The sequence below is a fragment of the Macrotis lagotis genome, chromosome 5, assembly GCF_037893015.1.
Source record: "Macrotis lagotis isolate mMagLag1 chromosome 5, bilby.v1.9.chrom.fasta, whole genome shotgun sequence".
NCBI lineage: Eukaryota > Metazoa > Chordata > Mammalia > Peramelemorphia > Peramelidae > Macrotis > Macrotis lagotis.
Genome location: NC_133662.1, coordinates 19,066,830 through 19,083,899, shown reverse-complemented (window position 1 = coordinate 19,083,899; position 17,070 = coordinate 19,066,830). Strand labels below are relative to the sequence as shown.

General features: G+C 46.8%; 1 protein-coding gene and 1 long non-coding RNA gene across 3 annotated transcripts; one reads left to right on the top strand and one right to left on the bottom strand.

The window, feature by feature from the left end:
- Nucleotides 1–453: 453 nt before the first annotated feature.
- On the bottom strand, nt 454–12,986 carry LOC141523619 (H-2 class II histocompatibility antigen, E-S beta chain-like). Of its 2 annotated transcripts, XM_074236940.1 has the most exons (6): nt 12,789–12,984; nt 3,744–4,013; nt 2,386–2,667; nt 1,790–1,900; nt 1,305–1,328; nt 454–1,136 (listed from the first exon to the last, which is right to left on the bottom strand). In XM_074236940.1, exons 1-6 carry the CDS (start codon nt 12,886–12,888, stop codon nt 1,123–1,125), a joined length of 801 nt encoding a protein of 266 aa, XP_074093041.1. In that variant the 5' UTR covers nt 12,889–12,984; the 3' UTR covers nt 454–1,122. The 2 variants fall into 2 exon arrangements, with proteins under 2 accessions (XP_074093041.1, XP_074093040.1); XM_074236939.1 differs by lacking the exons at nt 454–1,136; nt 1,305–1,328; nt 1,790–1,900 and having other exon boundaries at nt 1,972–2,667; nt 12,789–12,986.
- On the top strand, nt 4,190–13,912 carry LOC141523621 (uncharacterized). Its single transcript, XR_012478540.1, has 3 exons — nt 4,190–4,430; nt 5,332–6,444; nt 13,128–13,912. It is a non-coding gene; the product is annotated as an uncharacterized LOC141523621 (long non-coding RNA).
- The last annotated feature ends 3,158 nt before the right edge of the window (nt 13,913–17,070 follow it).

The following is a 17,070-nucleotide window of genomic DNA, read 5'->3' as shown; positions in this document are numbered from 1 at the left end:
TATATATATACATATATATATATACACACACATATATATATATATATATAAATTTCACATATATATATATATGTGAAAATATTCACATCAACACGTTGTGGTAGCAAAGAACTAGAAACAAAGTAGGTGCCATCAACTGAGAAAGGACTAAGTCAAGTGTGGCATACAAATGTAATAAAATGGCATTGTAACAGAACCAAAATGAGAAATGCAGAGAAATATGGAATGAACTGATAAAAAGTCATTAGAACCAGGAAAGAAACATACCCAAGACTCCAAAATGGGAGTGAATGGCATGTAAAGATAGTTACTAAGCCTATCCAAAGAGAAGAGAAAATAAGTATTATGTGAAAGAAGTGGAGAGACTATGGAAATGAATTGTTGCATATATTTTGTATATATATATATATATATATATATATATATATATATATATATATATATATGGAAGGACAATGGGAATAGGGAATAGCTTCATTAAAACTTTTTTCAATGGAGAGGCACATGACAGACAATCATAGGTTACAGCATATGACTGAAGAACTGAGCAGAAGTGATGAAGGAAAGTCATCAGAGATGGCTGATCAGAAGGAGGTGGGTCCATTGCACAGGGAAAGATGAGATTCCTGGACAGATACCCTGTGAGGGTCATTGGTATCAATGTAATATAAAGAAATGTAGAAGAAGGCAAGCAGTACACTGGTAAATCAACCTCTGCAGAATTTATGGAAGGACAAGAACAAGAGGCATACAGGATGAAAAGGTGTGGATTGATCCCAATCTTCACCTCTGGAGGCATTTCACACTTTGACAGATTCTACACATCTGAAATGATGCAGTTTCATCCTCTGCTTCCCTCCCTTTATTTCCATATAAGCAAACACTGATTCTCAGTCTTCTAATTATTGGAAAGAAAGTTCAAGGGACAAAAATGTATAAAACACTGGTGCAAGAACAAGGGAGGGTGGAGAGTTCTCTTGGGGAAATGCCAGAGTCTAGACAGAGTCAAAGGGACAGCAAGAGTTATTCCAGGGAAGGGTCAACAGGGCTAGCCTCCTGGATATTTGGATTAAAGCAGAGGCCTCCAAATATGGGAGGGAGGCTGAGGAGAGGCCACAGGGATCAGCTCAGGAGCCCTGAAAAGGACACAGAACAGATGGAAAGAATCAGTATGTTGGTCTAAAACCACAAGCAGAACTGCTTCTTCCTACTAAGGGTCCCCAAGTCTCTCCTTGGCTTCATACCCCACTGGCAGAGACTATACTCATGAGAACCCACATCCCACCTGGGCAGAAGAATCTTACCTGTTGGTTGTGAAGCCCAATTTCCTGGGATAGGAAGGAAGAAAGACAGACATACATATAATGATAAATCATGGAATCATAGAAGCAAAGAGTACAAGGTTCTGAGCACTGAGGGTCAGGGGGCTCCTCATACTGCTCAGCCTAGTCCCCAACACGTCAGAGGAAGACCTTAATTGATGCTTTATCCATCCCTCTACAACTGTGTGACTGGTTGGGGGAGGGGAAGGGAAGGGGAAGGGACTAAAGGATGAAACCTGAGACCCCTCCCAAGGCTGTCTCTACTAGTGAATATGGGTTTCCTTAAGGCCCTTGAGTTCTGGGATCTGGCCCTTTCACTTCCTTCTATAAGTTCCTGGGAAAGAAGTCAAAGCCAGAGTCAGACCACCCATTCACCCCTGACCTAGGGTCAGATTTCTGGAACTGCAAATACCCTCTATGGTCTGCAGGAGATCATGGAGAGTTGGGGGCCTTAGGGCTTTCCTCACCTTTCTGACTCCTCTGGTGGACAAAAAGGCCAACTCCCAAGAAGATCAGCCCCAACACCAGGCCTCCGACTCCACTCAACACCTTACTCTGGGCAGATTCAGACTCTGCTTCTGGGGAGAAGAGACAACAAGGATCAAAACGTTCCCTCCAGGAGCCAGATTCATTTGTGAGTAGAAGGGTCTGAGAGCCTGAGAAGTTGGCAAAATTCTATCTAAAAAAGGAAGGGACAGATGGACAGAGGGCCTTTCAGGAATCAAGAGAGTGAAAGCTCATCAGAGACACAATCCATTTCAAATCCCAGTTCCCCTACCTCAGGGGAAGGGGTCTCTAAGCTGATCACAGCGTCCCAGAGAAAGGCCAGCTCCTAGGATTAGGGCCAGGGAAGAGGCGACAAGGCTCTCAGGTTCCATAGGTCTTAGTTTAGCATTGCCACCAGAGGCTGTGCCAGGGAAAGGGGGAGGTGGGTAAAACCAGGTGATGTTTGTATTGGCCCAGGGCAGAAGAAAAGAGGGTACAGAATACACTGAGGGATCCCAGAGGTAACTCCATGCCCTGAGCAATGTTAGAATTGGAAGGTGAGGGAGCGCTATCTCACTCCAGTCGAAGATGACAGGACTCTGAAGGCTTGAGTGGTCCACGTGGCAGGTGTAGACATCTCCATGCTTGGGGGTCATTTCCAGCATTACGAGGATCTGGTGGGTCCAGTCTCCGTTGCTCATCAGGCCTGTGGACACAACCCCAGCTGTCTCCTCCTGCCCATTCAGGAACCACCTGACCTCAATGTCCCCAGGATAGAAACCAGTGACAGAGCAGACCAGCAGGTTGTGGTGTCCCAGGGGAGTCAGCTTGGATGGATACACAATCACCTCGGGCACAACTGTAAGAAAGAAGAAAGATCCTGAGTGAAGGAGCCAGAGCGGGTCTCCTCGGGCAGCTCCCACCTCTGTTACTGATCTGTGACTGGGCTCAGCTCTCCTCTTCTCCCCAGGGCTAGAAATGGGCATCTACGTTCCCCCTAAGACTGGGGATCTGAACTAGCAGCTGGAGCCCAGGGTCCATGGGGCTGAGTGATCCAGGCCCCAGAGCATCAGGATTCAGTGACAGAAGAAGTAATGAGCTGGTGGGAATTAAAAGGAAAACTTGGTCATGGACTAACTGCAAAAGTGTGTTATAGATGCGGATCATACAGTATGTCAAAAAGATTTCCAGCTCAAATACTAATTACTGTGATCAATCCACTGAAGAAACGGTGAATCAGGAGACCCGTGGGGACCATCTCAGCCCAGTAGACACCTGAGCATCCCGAGTCTGAGTCCAGGGAGAAGCAGGAATATGTCTGGGTTCTGGGGAAAGACAATCTGAGAGATGAGGCCTCGGTCATGAGGGTCCGTGTGCCCGGAGAAGGCTGGGGGGGAGGTGGGGGAGGCAGGAGAGGGCAGAGCCGGGAGGCCGCTGCGGAGCTCAGTGTCGGGGACAGGGGAGGAGTTTGTTGCAGATGTGGAAAGGTCCGGGGCACCGGGCCCTGAGCACTTGGGTCGCGGTTTATCTGAACCACTTTGTGTCCGGTCCCGGGCCAGGCCCGGTCCGCTCGGTGGCCCCACTGGGCCTGGTTCTGTTTTCTTCTCGCTCAAACTACAGATGAGGAAACTGAGGCAGAGTCCCGGGACTGGTCCAGGGTCACGGCGGGCCCGTCCGGGGCCGGATGAGAGCTCGGGGAGATGCGTCCCGCAGAGTCCAGGCCCGGGAGCCCCGCGGCCTCGTGGAGGGGGCGCCCCGCGTGGGGGGCCTCGGGGCTGGGCCCGGCGCCATGTACCCCCGTTGGAGCCCGAGGAGGCGACGCGTCTGGGTCGGACCGAGGACAAGGGGCTCCGGGGCGCCGGGCCGCGGGGAGGGGCCGCTGGCCTCAGTCTCCCCTCGATCTCCCGTCTTCACCCCCCCGCCCCCCCCACTCACCGCTCCGGGGCACTAAGAAGCGCTCAAATATCTCGTAGTTGTGTCTGCAGAAAGTGTCCACCGCGGCCCGTCTCTGCTCCAGGAACTCCTTCCGGCTGTTCCAGTACTTCGCGGAGGGCCGCCCCAGCTCCGTCACCGCCACGAACTCCCCGACGTCGCTGTCGAAGCGCACGTACTCCTGCCGGTTGTAGAAGTATCTGTCCATGAAGCGCACGCGCTGCGTCCCGTTCTCGTGGTGACACTCGGATGTGCAATACAAGGTGAAGTGCTCTGGGGGGGGCACGGGGGCGGGTCAGCCGGACGGACACGCCCCTCCCCCCCTCGAATCCACCACCCAGGAGGAGGCCGCCAGCCCCCGCTGCCCTTTCTGCGCATGCTCAGCGCCACCCTCTGGGGGCCAGAGGCCCCCAGCGATGAGGTCACACCGGAAATCCGGAGTGGAGGCGAGACCGGAACCGGAGCTGCCCCGCGGACACGCCCCCGGCCTGGGGCAGCCGCTCCGGACTTTTCCCCTAGGTGAACTCGCTCAGCCAGAAGCCAGGCCCTGGCACAGCCCCCCCCCCCTCCTGGCACAGGCTGCCCCCGCCCTGTGTCCCGGCACCCCACCCTCCCCGCGGATTCCTGACTCTTTATCCTCGGTCTCCCCTTCTCTGGGCTCTGCTGCGCTTCCCCAAGGAGAGGGCTCAGGTAAGGAGCATCTATTAAGTGCTCACTGTATGCAAGGCCTCGTGTTAGGTGGAGGCAATGCAGACATGAAGAATGGAACAATCCCCAGACTGATGTTCAAACGGGAGAGAGAAGTGTTCATGAAAGTAGAGACAGGACAAGTACAACTGAAAACAAGATGCAGAGGGAGGAAGACCCTGGAATTTAGGGGATCAGGAAAGGTTTCCCCTAGAAAGGGGTGCTTGGTCTGGACTTGAAAGGAAGGGGATCCATGAGACAGGGGAAGGAGGGAGTGTAGTCCAGGAATGGGGGATGCCCAGGGGCATATTCCAGAGATAGGAGATGTCTAATCTGATTTATCTTTTGTGGAATTGACATTTCTGATCTATATTTCTGATTTAAAATTGACCTATGAATCCCTAGTTGGGGTCTACAAGTCTGGAATGTAGGTCTGGATACTGACTTGCCCTAGGCAGGAATTATGTCCTTATCAATAGAGATCTGAAGGTAGACCCTGCCTCTCTGTCTCAACTTATTTTCTGTTATTGATAGAATTCTAAAGCTGAATTTTAACAGCTGTGGAAAGACAGTGAGCTAAAAAACACTAATTTGAGTGGGAATTGATCCGTGTGCCCACAGTAGGATACAATGGACTTCCTTCTATCCTAATTTTTATCTGTTTTGTACAAATTTTTATCTGATTTGTAAAACAGGATACAGAAGCCTTAAGTTAAGATCTGTGACATCTTTAAGGATTATGTGAAATCGGATTGGTTGGTCACCAAAATTCCTATGGCTCTTTGCTTGAATCCTCCCAGCCACCCAAAATTTGTTTCTAAGATCCAAGAGATTAAAACTTCATTTATAAAAATGACGCTATTGTGGCATATGTATGTGAAGCACTATTATTCTATTCTATTAGAAACCAGGAAGGATGGGAATTCAGGGAGGCCTGGAGGTATCTGCATGAACTGATGCTGAGCAAGATAAGCAGAACCAGAAAAACACTACATGCTAACAGCAACATGGGGGTGATGTTCAACCTTGATGGACTTGATCATAACATTGGTGCAACAATCAGGCACAACTCTAGGCTATCTGTGATGGAGAATACCATCTGTATCCAGAGTAAAAAATGTGGAGTTTGAAATAAGACCAAAGGCTATTACCTTTCATTTAAAAAAAAATCCATTATTTTATTATGTAATTTTGCTGTCTCTTATACTTTGTTTTTCTTCCTTAAGGATATGATTTTTTTCTCTTCACATTCAACTGAAATCAATGGATACCATGGAAACGATGTAAAGACTGACTACCTTCTGTGGGGACTGGGGAAAGGGAAGTAAGATTAGGGGAAAAATTCAAAATAAATAAAATCTTTCTTTTATTAAAAAAAAACTACTAACATTAGTTCTTTTTTAGCCTAAGGAAATTATGGTGAATAGAGATGAGTGCAGTGGGTGAGGAAAAGACCAGTTTGGGCAAATCACAGAGTCCTATGAGATAGAATTGGAGCCAGATTGTGAAGGAATAAACAGAGTAAATCTTAGTTGATCAGAGAATAAATAGGGAGCCATGGCTTCTATTGAGAAGTGACTTAGTCAGATTTATTCTTAAGGAAAAAAAAAATATTTTTAGTAGTGTGAAAATCTGGATTGACCAGAGACTAGAGACAAAGAGTGATTATGAGACCCTCACAGTAATGTGGGTGAAAAATATTTGTGTAGTCTAAGTTATCTGTGCCTGTCTGAGGGCTCCCAGGGCTGCAAGGACCCTAATCACATGTAAATTGACTCCTATTGTTCAAAGAAACTCCACAGTTAAATGTAAATTCACCAAGACAAGAGCAAGTTCCCAGGTTCTGCCTCCTCCAGCTTCTGGCTTTCAGTCTTTATGGGTTGGCCATACTACCATTGATGGGTCAAAGTTAAGAAGACAATCATCTTCTACAGGAAATGATGTGTTGGAGGTCACACACTTTGAGAGAAGAAAGACCAATAAGTAGCTCACTTCTTGGAGAATATCTGAATCCAAGGTGGGACCACTCCCCAAGCACCCCCTGGTCCAACCCACTATAGAAGATATTTAATTCAGGGAAGTTCTCTCTTCCCCTTTCTTTCTCCTATAAGGATGGACACTTTCTTTCTCTTTGTAAGCTAGAGCCATGTGCCCCTGGCCTAGACCCCTGGAGAATCCTTGTCCTCTCTTTCATGTGACTGGATTAAGCTCCCTCCATGACTGTCTCTCCTTTCCCTCTCACACTCAGTTCTGCCAGGTCTCCAGGCTGCTTCCTTTGTCACTCTATCTCCCTCAGGTACCTCATCCAACCTTTATTATTCAAGCTGTCTTCAAATTAAGCTCCTTCAAAAGAATAAGGAATTAGGAAGAAGGGAGAAACCTTGGCCTCAGTCTTTTGGATTCAGAATGACATCTATGTGGTCACCAATCCAAGGGAATCAGACTAGATCTGTACCCCCTGGAAACTCGAACATCTCTAGATTCCTTGTTCTTGGATATTTGCATTTTCTCTTGGGAAATTCAGGCTCTTAAAATGGGAAAACGTGTGTGTGTGTGTGTGTGTGTGTGTGTGTGTGTGTGTGTGTGTATAGATGCTCCCACTTTCAGATCCTGATGTTACCAAATTCTGACTCTTGCACACATCTGGATCCTCTGGCCCCCTCTTTGCTTCCCTGGCCCCCCTGAAATATGGTGATAATTCCGGAATCCATCCCCAAGCCTTTGCTCAGCTCAGTCCTTCCCACCAGGACCACAATCTACACTGTGGGTCTCTGACAAGCTTCAGCATCCAGGTGTGATGGTTCCATCTCCAACATCTGCTTTGACTCCTAACTGATCTCTGTGGTTTAAAATATTCACTCCCAAGCACCCAGCTCCCCCAGGACTCTCAATGGTTGTTTAGATAAAGAACGACTTCTTTAACCTAGAGGTCAAGGTCTTCTCCTCTGCTCCCATTTCTCTTTCTAGTTTTTTCCACATTTGTCCACATGAAACCTCAGCCTAAGCCACAGTCTATTGACTATCCCTCAGTTCCTTCTTGTTCTTGCCTTTTTTTGGAGTCATTCTCCCTCAAACATGGTTTCTCTCCATTATAGGTGAGGTCCCACAATCCTCCCAGTCTCCTAGACTCACTCCCTCAGTGTCATCCTCACTCTCATCTCATATTGAATCTCTTATAAACCCTGCTTATTTTCCCTTTGCAGTCTCTTGAATATCACCTTTTTCTGTTCTGACCATGCACCCTCCTGAACCAGGTCCTCACCTCCTTCCCTTGCACTAGTACAATAACTGCTGGTGGGTCTCCTGGGCCCAGACTCTCCTCAATCTAGTTCATCTTCATTCTCCTGACAAAGGGATCTTCCTAAAGCACATACCTGATCCTGTCATCACTTGCTCAGTAAACTCCTGTAGTTCCTTTCACCTCCACATCAAATTTAAAATCCTCTTTCAATTTCAAAGCCCTTCACACCTTGATTCTTCCTCCCTGGTCGGTCTCTTATTCCTGACTCCCCCTCCTAACCATATTCTCTGTGACCAGTGACACTGGCTTTGCTGCTGCTCTTCCTAGCAGACCCTCCACCCCCACATCTGGGTATTTCTTCTGCTGTCTACCTGATCTGAATACTCTCCCTCCTCATCCTCCTTCTGATTTCCCTGGCTTCCTTCAAGTCCCAGATAAACCCCTCTTCTCCAGGAACCCTTTCCCAGCCCCTTTCATTCTAGAGTCTTCCCTCTGGAGGTTGTTTCCAAATTCAACTGAATGTAACTTGTTTGTAGAAAGAGGTTTTCATCCCCAGAAGCTTATATCTTTTTTTGTGTCCCCCACAGTTAACACACTGCCTGTACAAAGTAGGTACTTAATAAAGGTCTGACTTACATCTAGTTGGATCGCTACTTCAATACTTTGCAGTTTGTATGATTGTTCCCCTGGGGGCAGCACCTGCCCAAGACCACCCATGGCTAACACCAGCAGGTTCTGGGGCTGTCAGCTGGTTCAGTAGCCATCCTGTTGGGGGCGGGGGGAAGAGGCTTGGTGGTCGCTTAGCGGGGGAAACATAATCCCCTTATAAAGGAATGTTACAGAACTCGGCCCCTCATTGTTTAAGAGTTCATGGGAGGGAGGACAGGGGGGATAAAAGTGTCTGCTGAGAGGTAGGGAGGGAGCGGGAATGTGATCACAGAAGAATAAAGACTCATGACCCACCTCAGGCGCTCTGTCTGGTTCTTCCCCCATCAAAGAGTGGGGGCCGGAGGTACCCCGAAGACTCACCACGCGTTGGACTGGTGAGTAAGAGGACGGACTAGCATTAAGAAGCCGGCGTTGTAAATAAAAACCCGGCAAGTGGTGCCGAAACCCGGGACCTGATTTTGCTAGGGAACGTCTGAATCCGCTGGTCGGATTCTCCAGACAGCCTCGGTCGTTTCTGACCAGGAGGAAGGAGAGGGCGTTTACTCTCAGATATTGCCTGAAGGACATATCCCTATTGTGTTGACTATGCTTTCTTTCCCCTCCCTTTCTCCTTCTGCTCTAATCACACTCCTTGCCGTGCTGGCCTGTCTGATTGTGCCCTGCTTCCTCCTTCTCTTTTGCCGAACGGGAACTTTCCAGTTCTGCCACCTGTTAGGATTGCAGCCTCGGCTAGTAGACAGCATGGGGGGCCGGAATAGTATTCCCGCCTTTGAGCCGGAGGAAAAAGAGGCCGTTGCAGCGCAGCTTTATAAACTCTGCGCTAAGCATGGCTGTAAATTACCTATCAAGACGTGCCGTGCTTTTGTTGAGAATATCTGGAACATCTGCCCTTGGGTGCAACATAGTGGGATCCAACCAGATAAATGGAAGGTGGTAGGGCAGCAGATGGCCTCCTATAATGACACCTGCCCGGGAAAACTGACCCCCAAGGATTTTACAGTGTATAAGATAGTGGATGCAGCCCTGCATCCCCAGAAGGTGACTTTGGCACGAACAATCAGCACTCAGGTGGGTAGCTCGTTGGCGGGATCGGATTCAGAGAGCTCAGAGGAAGAGGGAAGGCCACCCCCTCCCCTGTATCCGTGGGAGGAACTTAGAAGAAACAATGGGGGAACAAGGGGCCCCCAGGGAGAAGAAAATGCCGCATGCCCCTCCTTACTGAGACAGAATGAAAAGGGGGAGGGCGATGAATGTGGCGCACTTAGAGATTCAGGGCCAGAAGTTTCCGAGCGCGGGAAGGGAGGGGTGCAAACAGCCCTCAGGGGTGGCAGGAAGAGGAGCGTGAGTAGGTGGGACCGGGAGGCTGCTGACGAGGAGGGAGAAGTCCGCGCTGATTGGACAGCTGCCGTGCCCCAGGCTTGGCGGCCCAGCCAGGAAACAGAGGCAAAAAATCCCCCGTGTTCCTTGTCCGCCCTTCAGAGATCCCCTCAAGGGCTCCGCCCATCCGGCCTACTTGCCACCAGTGCCTCCATAGCAATAGAGAAAGGGGAGGAGGTGGACTGGGATGACTGGGGCCTCTACCCGGTATTTACGGACCCCCTTACCAGAGCCCGAGACTACCGCCCTGTCCCTTTTAAGATGCTTAAGGAACTTAAGGAGGCCGTGACTAAATACGGCCCAAACTCCCCTTATGTAAAAAGACTGATGCAAAACCTCTTTGCTACGCACCCTTGGACCCCTGCTGACTTTGACGAAATTGCAGCCGCGTGCCTAGATGCCTCCTTATATTTAGCTTTTAAGGCTCAGGCCCGCAGAGAGGCCTCTAAGCTGGCAAAATCCCGGGGTTATACTCCCCTGGATTTAGCCATTGACCTCCTGTGTGGAACTGGAGCCTATACTGACCCTGCTGTTCAGGCCCAGTATGGCCAGTTTGAGCTAGAGACTGTTAAAGAAACACATGTTGCAGCTTGGGATAAGATTGGAGCCATGAAAGGGGGGAGAGCCACACAGAAGTTGGTTGGGCTGAAGCAGAGAGCAGATCAGACACCCCTCTCATTTGTGAACGAGGTTAAAGAGACCTTGATTAATGCCCAACCCTACGGGGTGAGAGGAATTTCTTCCTTTTTCAGGCCTTCTGATCGTCGTAGGGATCCTTGGAGGTGCTCCATCTGAAGGAAATCCGACATGGGGAATACTCCGAGTTATTCCCTCTCCCCTTCCGGTAGCACGGAACTCCCCGATCTACCCTCGCCTGCTAGTGACCAATACATCGATGGGGCTCCCTTCTGCATATATGGACCCCGCTGAAGCACCGGCCCAGAACTCCTTCTGCTGGGACCTGAACAACTCCCTATGTTTCGACATCGGGGAAGAAAAGCGGTCCTGGAACTTCAACTCCACAGGGCAGAACGATTTTAACTATAGCACTGCCCCAACTGACCCCTGCGTCGGCCTTTTCCCGCAGACGACTGTCAGCCCAGCAGGGACAAAAAAGGGGACCCAGCTCCGAGGCCTTCTGGGTTGGCGACCCCTGGTGAATCAAACTCAACGGGACTTCACGATTCCTCGGTGGGGCCCCTCATGTGTGGCCACAGGGGAAGACATCGAGGATCCCATACCATGGAGGGATTGCCAGATGGCGGGAGGATACCCCCTTGAGGGTGAACAAGGACGCTGATTCTGGGAATCACCCTACTTGTTGTCTGTTTCTGCCGCCTAGCTAACAGAGGGGCTATATGCTTCTTACTCAGAAAGCCTTCATGGCCATGGAGACGGGGGAGGATCCCCAAGTCTGGCTAGCCGCCATGCATGACATGTGACACCTAGGGGTAAGACGAGGTAAACCCCAAGACGGGCAACCTCTCCTAACCCAGCCACCTAAGACAGGCCCTGAGGGTGTCGGGCGCCTAGGACGGGCAAGGTCCTGGGTTGAAGGAGATGACCTAAGACAGGGTTCCTCGCCCCCGGCTATCAGAGGCCAGTAGAAATGACACCGCTTAAGGCTAACCTCAGCACCGCTTAAGGTCACACCAAGTGATAACCTTGTAAAACAGAAAGGGGGAGATGTTGGGGGCGGGGGGAAGAGGCTTGGTGGTCGCTTAGCGGGGGAAACATAATCCCCTTATAAAGGAATGTTACAGAACTCGGCCCCTCATTGTTTAAGAGTTCATGGGAGGGAGGACAGGGGGGATAAAAGTGTCTGCTGAGAGGTAGGGAGGGAGCGGGAATGTGATCACAGAAGAATAAAGACTCATGACCCACCTCAGGCGCTCTGTCTGGTTCTTCCCCCATCAAAGAGTGGGGGCCGGAGGTACCCCGAAGACTCACCACGCGTTGGACTGGTGAGTAAGAGGACGGACTAGCATTAAGAAGCCGGCGTTGTAAATAAAAACCCGGCACCATCCCCCTGCTAGGATGGGACATCCCACTGCCCTTGGGCTTCCCCTGCTCAGGCCATGGAAGACTGTCTCTAGAAGAGCCCTCCTCTCTTGTCCAGCCCTGGAGAATGGGGCGTCACACACAGCATCTGCTCCCCCAGAGGCAGAGCAGGAGACAGAGCTCCAGAGTGGGTCAGGTTCTGAAGAACAGCTCTAGATCTCGGGAGGATCCCAAAGAGGCCCAAGACTGGCCATGCCAGGAGCCACACCAGGCTACAGGGAAGCAATAGGGACAGTGCCAGAGGTGCAGCTCTGATCATGATCCTCCTAATCAATAAAATCCAATGACTCCCTGTCACCTCCAAGATTAAATTCAAAATTCTCTCCTTGACTTTCAAGACCCTTCACAACCTGCCCCCCCCTTGAAGACTTCTTACACTACTTTCCCCAGAATTCTGCTCTCCAGTGACACCAGTCTTTTTGTTCTTCCTCCTATACATTTCTTCACTTACTCCTCTGAGTTCTCTCTGGGCTCCTCCTGCTCAGAATACTAGTCCTCCACCCCTCAGCCTCCTGACTTCCCTGACTTACTTCAAGGATCAACTCAAGTCCTACATTGCCTGATGCCCCTTAATGTTAGGGCCTTCCCTCTACTGATTTTGTTCCATTTATCCTGTATCACTCTTGTTTCTACAGAATTAACTATTTGCATGTTGTCTCTCTCCTTAAACTAATCTCCAAGGCAGGAACTGTCCTTCACCTTTTTTTTCCATCCTTAGTATTAGCGCAGTGCTGACAGACAGTAGCTGCTTAATAACTGTTTATTGACAAATTGCTTGAAATTATCATCTCTTGGGCTGGGGGGGGGGTCTCCATCAAGTCTCTCAACCCCGAGGAAAACCGGGGGGGAGGAATAAAGGGTCAAAGGAAGATTTATTTGGGAGGGGAGATTGAAAAACTTCTGTCCTGTCCCCAGTCCTTACTTTGGTCTGGGCTAGAGATAAGACTGCTCCCCTTGAACCGTACCCCACCCCCCACATCCGGTGTCTCTGAGAGCTGCTGCTTTGCACTTACCTGGGGTGTGTCTGCCCAAGACCATCTGGGACTTCAGTACCAGCAGGATCAGAGACAGAACCCTTGTCCAGAAAGCCCTGGAAAATATGATACCCACCATCCTGGTGACAAGAAGAGGCTCAGGGACCTTAAGAGAGAGAACAGGCAAAGGGGTCCCTCACTTAATGGGAACTAACCCTCACTTCTCCCAAACCAAGAATTTACAGATTCTCTTGTCCCCCTCAGGGTTGGGCAACATCAGAGATGAGAACCAATCAGCTTTATGAATGAAATGCATCATTAGTTTCCTGGCAGAGGTTCCTTTTACAATGTCTGTTCTCATATTTAAATGTTTTTCAGGTGGAGAAAAAAAGTCACTGAAATCATTAGAATTCCCGGAGTGAAGGGGCAGAGAGTTCATGTCTTGCCTCGCCTACTACACTCGTCAGATATTAGGGTACTGAAGCTGAACTGCTGGTGTCTATCAGGGAAAGTCTTCACTGTTATAGTGGGTCCTTTAGAACTGGGGAAGGAAAATGTACCAATATTTGTAAAGAAGAAGATGGATGAATCTGCATTTCAATAAATTTAGTCTTTGAATTTCAGAAAAAATTTAAACCACATTATAAAAGATATTGTATGTGAGTATTTTGAAAAGAAATTTAAAGGTCATTAAAGTCTCATCAAGAATAAATCATGCAGTGGCAGCTAGGTAGTGCAGTGAATAGAGCACCAGCCCTGGAGTCAGGAGTACCTGAGTTCAAATCCAGCCTCAGACACTTAATAATTACCTACCTGTGTGGCCTTGAGCAAGGTACTTAACCCCACTGCCTTCCAAAAACACCTTAAAAAAAGAATAAATCACACACCAGAAAAACACTGTACAACAGCAACATGGGGGGTGATGATCAACCTTAATGAACTTTCTCATCCCATCAATGCAATTTGGGACAATTTTGGGCTATCTGCAATGGAGAATACCATCTGTATCTAGAGAAAGAATTGTGGAGTTTGAACTAAGACCAAAGACTATTACCTTCAAATTAGGGGGAAGAACATTATCTTATTATATAATTTTACTATCTCATACTTTATTGTTCTTCCTTAAGGATATGATTTCTCTCATCACATTCAACTGAGATCAATGGATACCATGGAAACAATGTAAAGAGTAATAGAATGCCTTCTGTGGGGGTGGGGGGTGGGGGGAGGGAAGCAAGAATGGGGGAAAATTGTAAAACACAAAGTAAATAGAATATTTCTAAAAAATAAAGTAGGAAAACAATTGATTAAAAAACCATTATCTTCATTCTCACCATACAAGTTTTCTCTATTATCATTCTAAAATTAATAAAAATGATAAATAAAAATAGAATAAATCATTCCACACAAACCTTCCTTTTTTGACACTATAACTGAACTGATAGATCAGGAGAATGTTATACATATTCTAATGTTATACACGTACTACAGAATTTCTTTTATTTGTTCCTGTTTTTACAAAGCAGTGAGGTTAAGTGACTTGTCCAAGGTCACACAGTTAAGTAATTATTATGTGTCTGAGGCAGGATTTGAACTCAGGTCTTCCTGACTCTAGGGCCGGTGCTCTAACCACCATGCTACCTAGCTGCCTCTTTACTACATAATTTCAGCAAAGAATCTGTTAAAGTCTCAAATGCTACCCTTGGGGAGAAGATGGACAGATAGGGATTAGATGAGGATATTATTAGCTGAATTTAGAAATGGTTGAATGATTGGACCCCAAGATTTTTCTTTAAAGATTGAATGTCAGATTGAAGGAATCATTTTTATTAGTGCCTTGGATGAAGACATAGAAGACATGCAAAGTGAATTTTAAGATGACTTGAAACTGGGAGACATAGTTAACATATTGGGTGACAGAGTCAGGATCCAAAAAGTGTTTAGCAGATCAGAGTGATGAAAGAAGGGAATGGATAAAGTGGAAAATTCTATTTCTGTGCTAAAATAAAAACACATCTCATCAGTTGAAGTGACTATGTGATGCAGAGTCATCATAATAAAAAGCGCATACAGATTTTAAATTTGCCAAGTTCTAAATATTGTCTCATTTTTTCCACTGGCTCTTGATTGACATAAAAATGTACAAAGTACAAAAGTACAAAGGTATTCACTTGACTCATGGACTTATCTCAATTGACTTCACAAACTTTAGAGGAATTTCCCAAGAGTAGCATGTGGAAACTCCAGGATGTTAGTGAAGAAATAATTTAGAGTGGCTTGGATGTAGGAAGATCATCTCTATATTATCAGTGGACTTGTTTGAAATTTTAAAGACTACCTTTAAAGACTTCCTGTGAGTGAGATTAATCTCTCATTCCTTGAATGAGCTAAAAACTAAATTTACTCTCAAAAGCTCATTTGCTCTTGTTTATTTTATATCTTCTCTGATTTCTGTTTGTCATTTTGCTTGGATAAGTGGGTGCTTTCACTATCTCCTATTTAGATTAGTCTTTTGTGTAATTAGGAGAGAAAATGAGCCAAGCTGAGGGATGTAAAGCTGAGACTATACTCTCCCTTAAAAAGTAATCAGGAAATCAAATTTCTGGGGAGCAATGAAGAATTATGGCCAAAACCTGTGTATAAACTTTGACCCAACAATACCACTACTATGTTTATGTCCCAAAGTTATCAAAAAATGGGGGAAGAACCCATTTGCACAAAAAAAATATTTTTAGCAATTCTTTGTGTTATCAAAGGGATGCCCATCAATTGGGCTGTGATATATGATTGTGGTAGAACATTATTGCGCTAAAAAATATGACTAGCAAGATGATTTCAGAAAAATCTAGAAAGACTTCTTTGAAGTGATGCAGAGTAAAATGAATAAAACCTTGAAAATGTTTTATTTAGTAACAGCAATATTGTCTGATGAAGAATTATGAATGACTTAGCTATTCTGAGCAATATACAGATCTAAGATGATTTCAAATGACTAATGATGAAGTATTACTATGTGCCTCTAGAAAAAGCCCTGAGACTATGTGAATATAGTATAAAGTATGCTATTTTTCAGTTTATTTCTTTTTATTTGTTTTCTTCTTCAAAATGACTGATATGGAAATGTTTTACATGATGGCACATGCATAAACCATATCAGATTACTTATCTGAAGGAGGAGAATGAGGAATGAGTTTGAGAAGGAATGATAGGAGTTTGGACTCAAAATGTTTTAAAAATGTTTTTAAATTGCTTTAACAAATAATTGGATAAAAATTTATATTAAATAAAAGTAATCAGGAAAGCAGCTTTTATTAGGGAGCTGCCACTCCTTAGACTACAAATATTATCCCAATAGTGTTATAGAAAATTACAAGGAGGTGGAGCAAAGATGGCAACAGGAGAAGATCCTCGCCTAGATGCTCTTTCCTTAGTATTTTAAAAAATCTTAAAATTATGACTCTACATTTTTGAGAGATAGAAACCACAGCAAGATCCAGTGAGACAATTCTCCAGAGCAAGGTAACCTGGAAAATAGTGGAAAGGAAGGCTCTGCTCCATGGGGTTAGAGGGGTGGCCAGCCAGAGTGAAAAAACTTCAGCCTCCTGGAGGGCACCTGGAAGCTGCAGCTCATGGCAGCATGGGCAGTTTCCTGACCTACATGCCAGGGAATATCAGGCACAAATTGGAGGATTGGTGGAAGGGACCTCTGCCAAAGTGACCGCGTGAACCCAGGCCACCAGGGCAGTTGGGGCAGTCAGCACAGTCAGTGCAGCAACAGCAGCCCAGATCCAGGAAATGGGAAAAGGCATGGAACTGGCAAGCAGGAGCCTACAGGCAACTCAAGCCCATTGAAAGTAAGGGAGATTTCTGAAATTTTTCCTCTTTACCTGGAACAGGGATCCTGGGGCTCTGACCACATTCAGATCCTGATCACAGAGTACCCCCCCCAAAGCACAGGTTCCCCCCCACCTCAGCATCATAGCAGAAGGGTGCACTTGTGGTCATTCACAGACAAGGAGGGAAGTCAGAGCTTCATACACTGAGATCCCAGTGGGGTGGGCATCCCAATAATACTCAAAAGCTCAGGAAGCACCCCAAAACCAGACATAGGCTGGAGAAATTAGTAAACAGAGAAAAAAAAAGAAATACCATTGTGAAATACATTGTCTATGATCCCAAGAAGGATCAAAATGCTCAATCTGAAGATGAGGACGTACAAGCTTCTGCATCTAAAGACTCCCAGAAAAATGAAAGCTGGGCTCGGAGTTCTAAAAAGATTTTGAAAATCAAGTAAGAGAGATAGAAAAATAAATTGGGAAAA

What these genes read in the sequence shown, in the direction of transcription:
- LOC141523619 (XM_074236939.1), bottom strand. Translation starts at nt 12,888, where the DNA reads ATGGTGGGTATCATATTTTCCAGGGCTTTCTGGACAAGGGTTCTGTCT. An exon ending in CTTGGGCAGACACACCCCAG is followed by an intron (nt 4,014 to 12,788) that starts GTAAGTGCAAAG and finishes TGCCCCCCCCAG; the next exon opens with AGCACTTCACCTTGTATTGC. An exon ending in CTTCTTAGTGCCCCGGAGCG is followed by an intron (nt 2,668 to 3,743) that starts GTGAGTGGGGGG and finishes TCTTTCTTACAG; the next exon opens with TTGTGCCCGAGGTGATTGTG.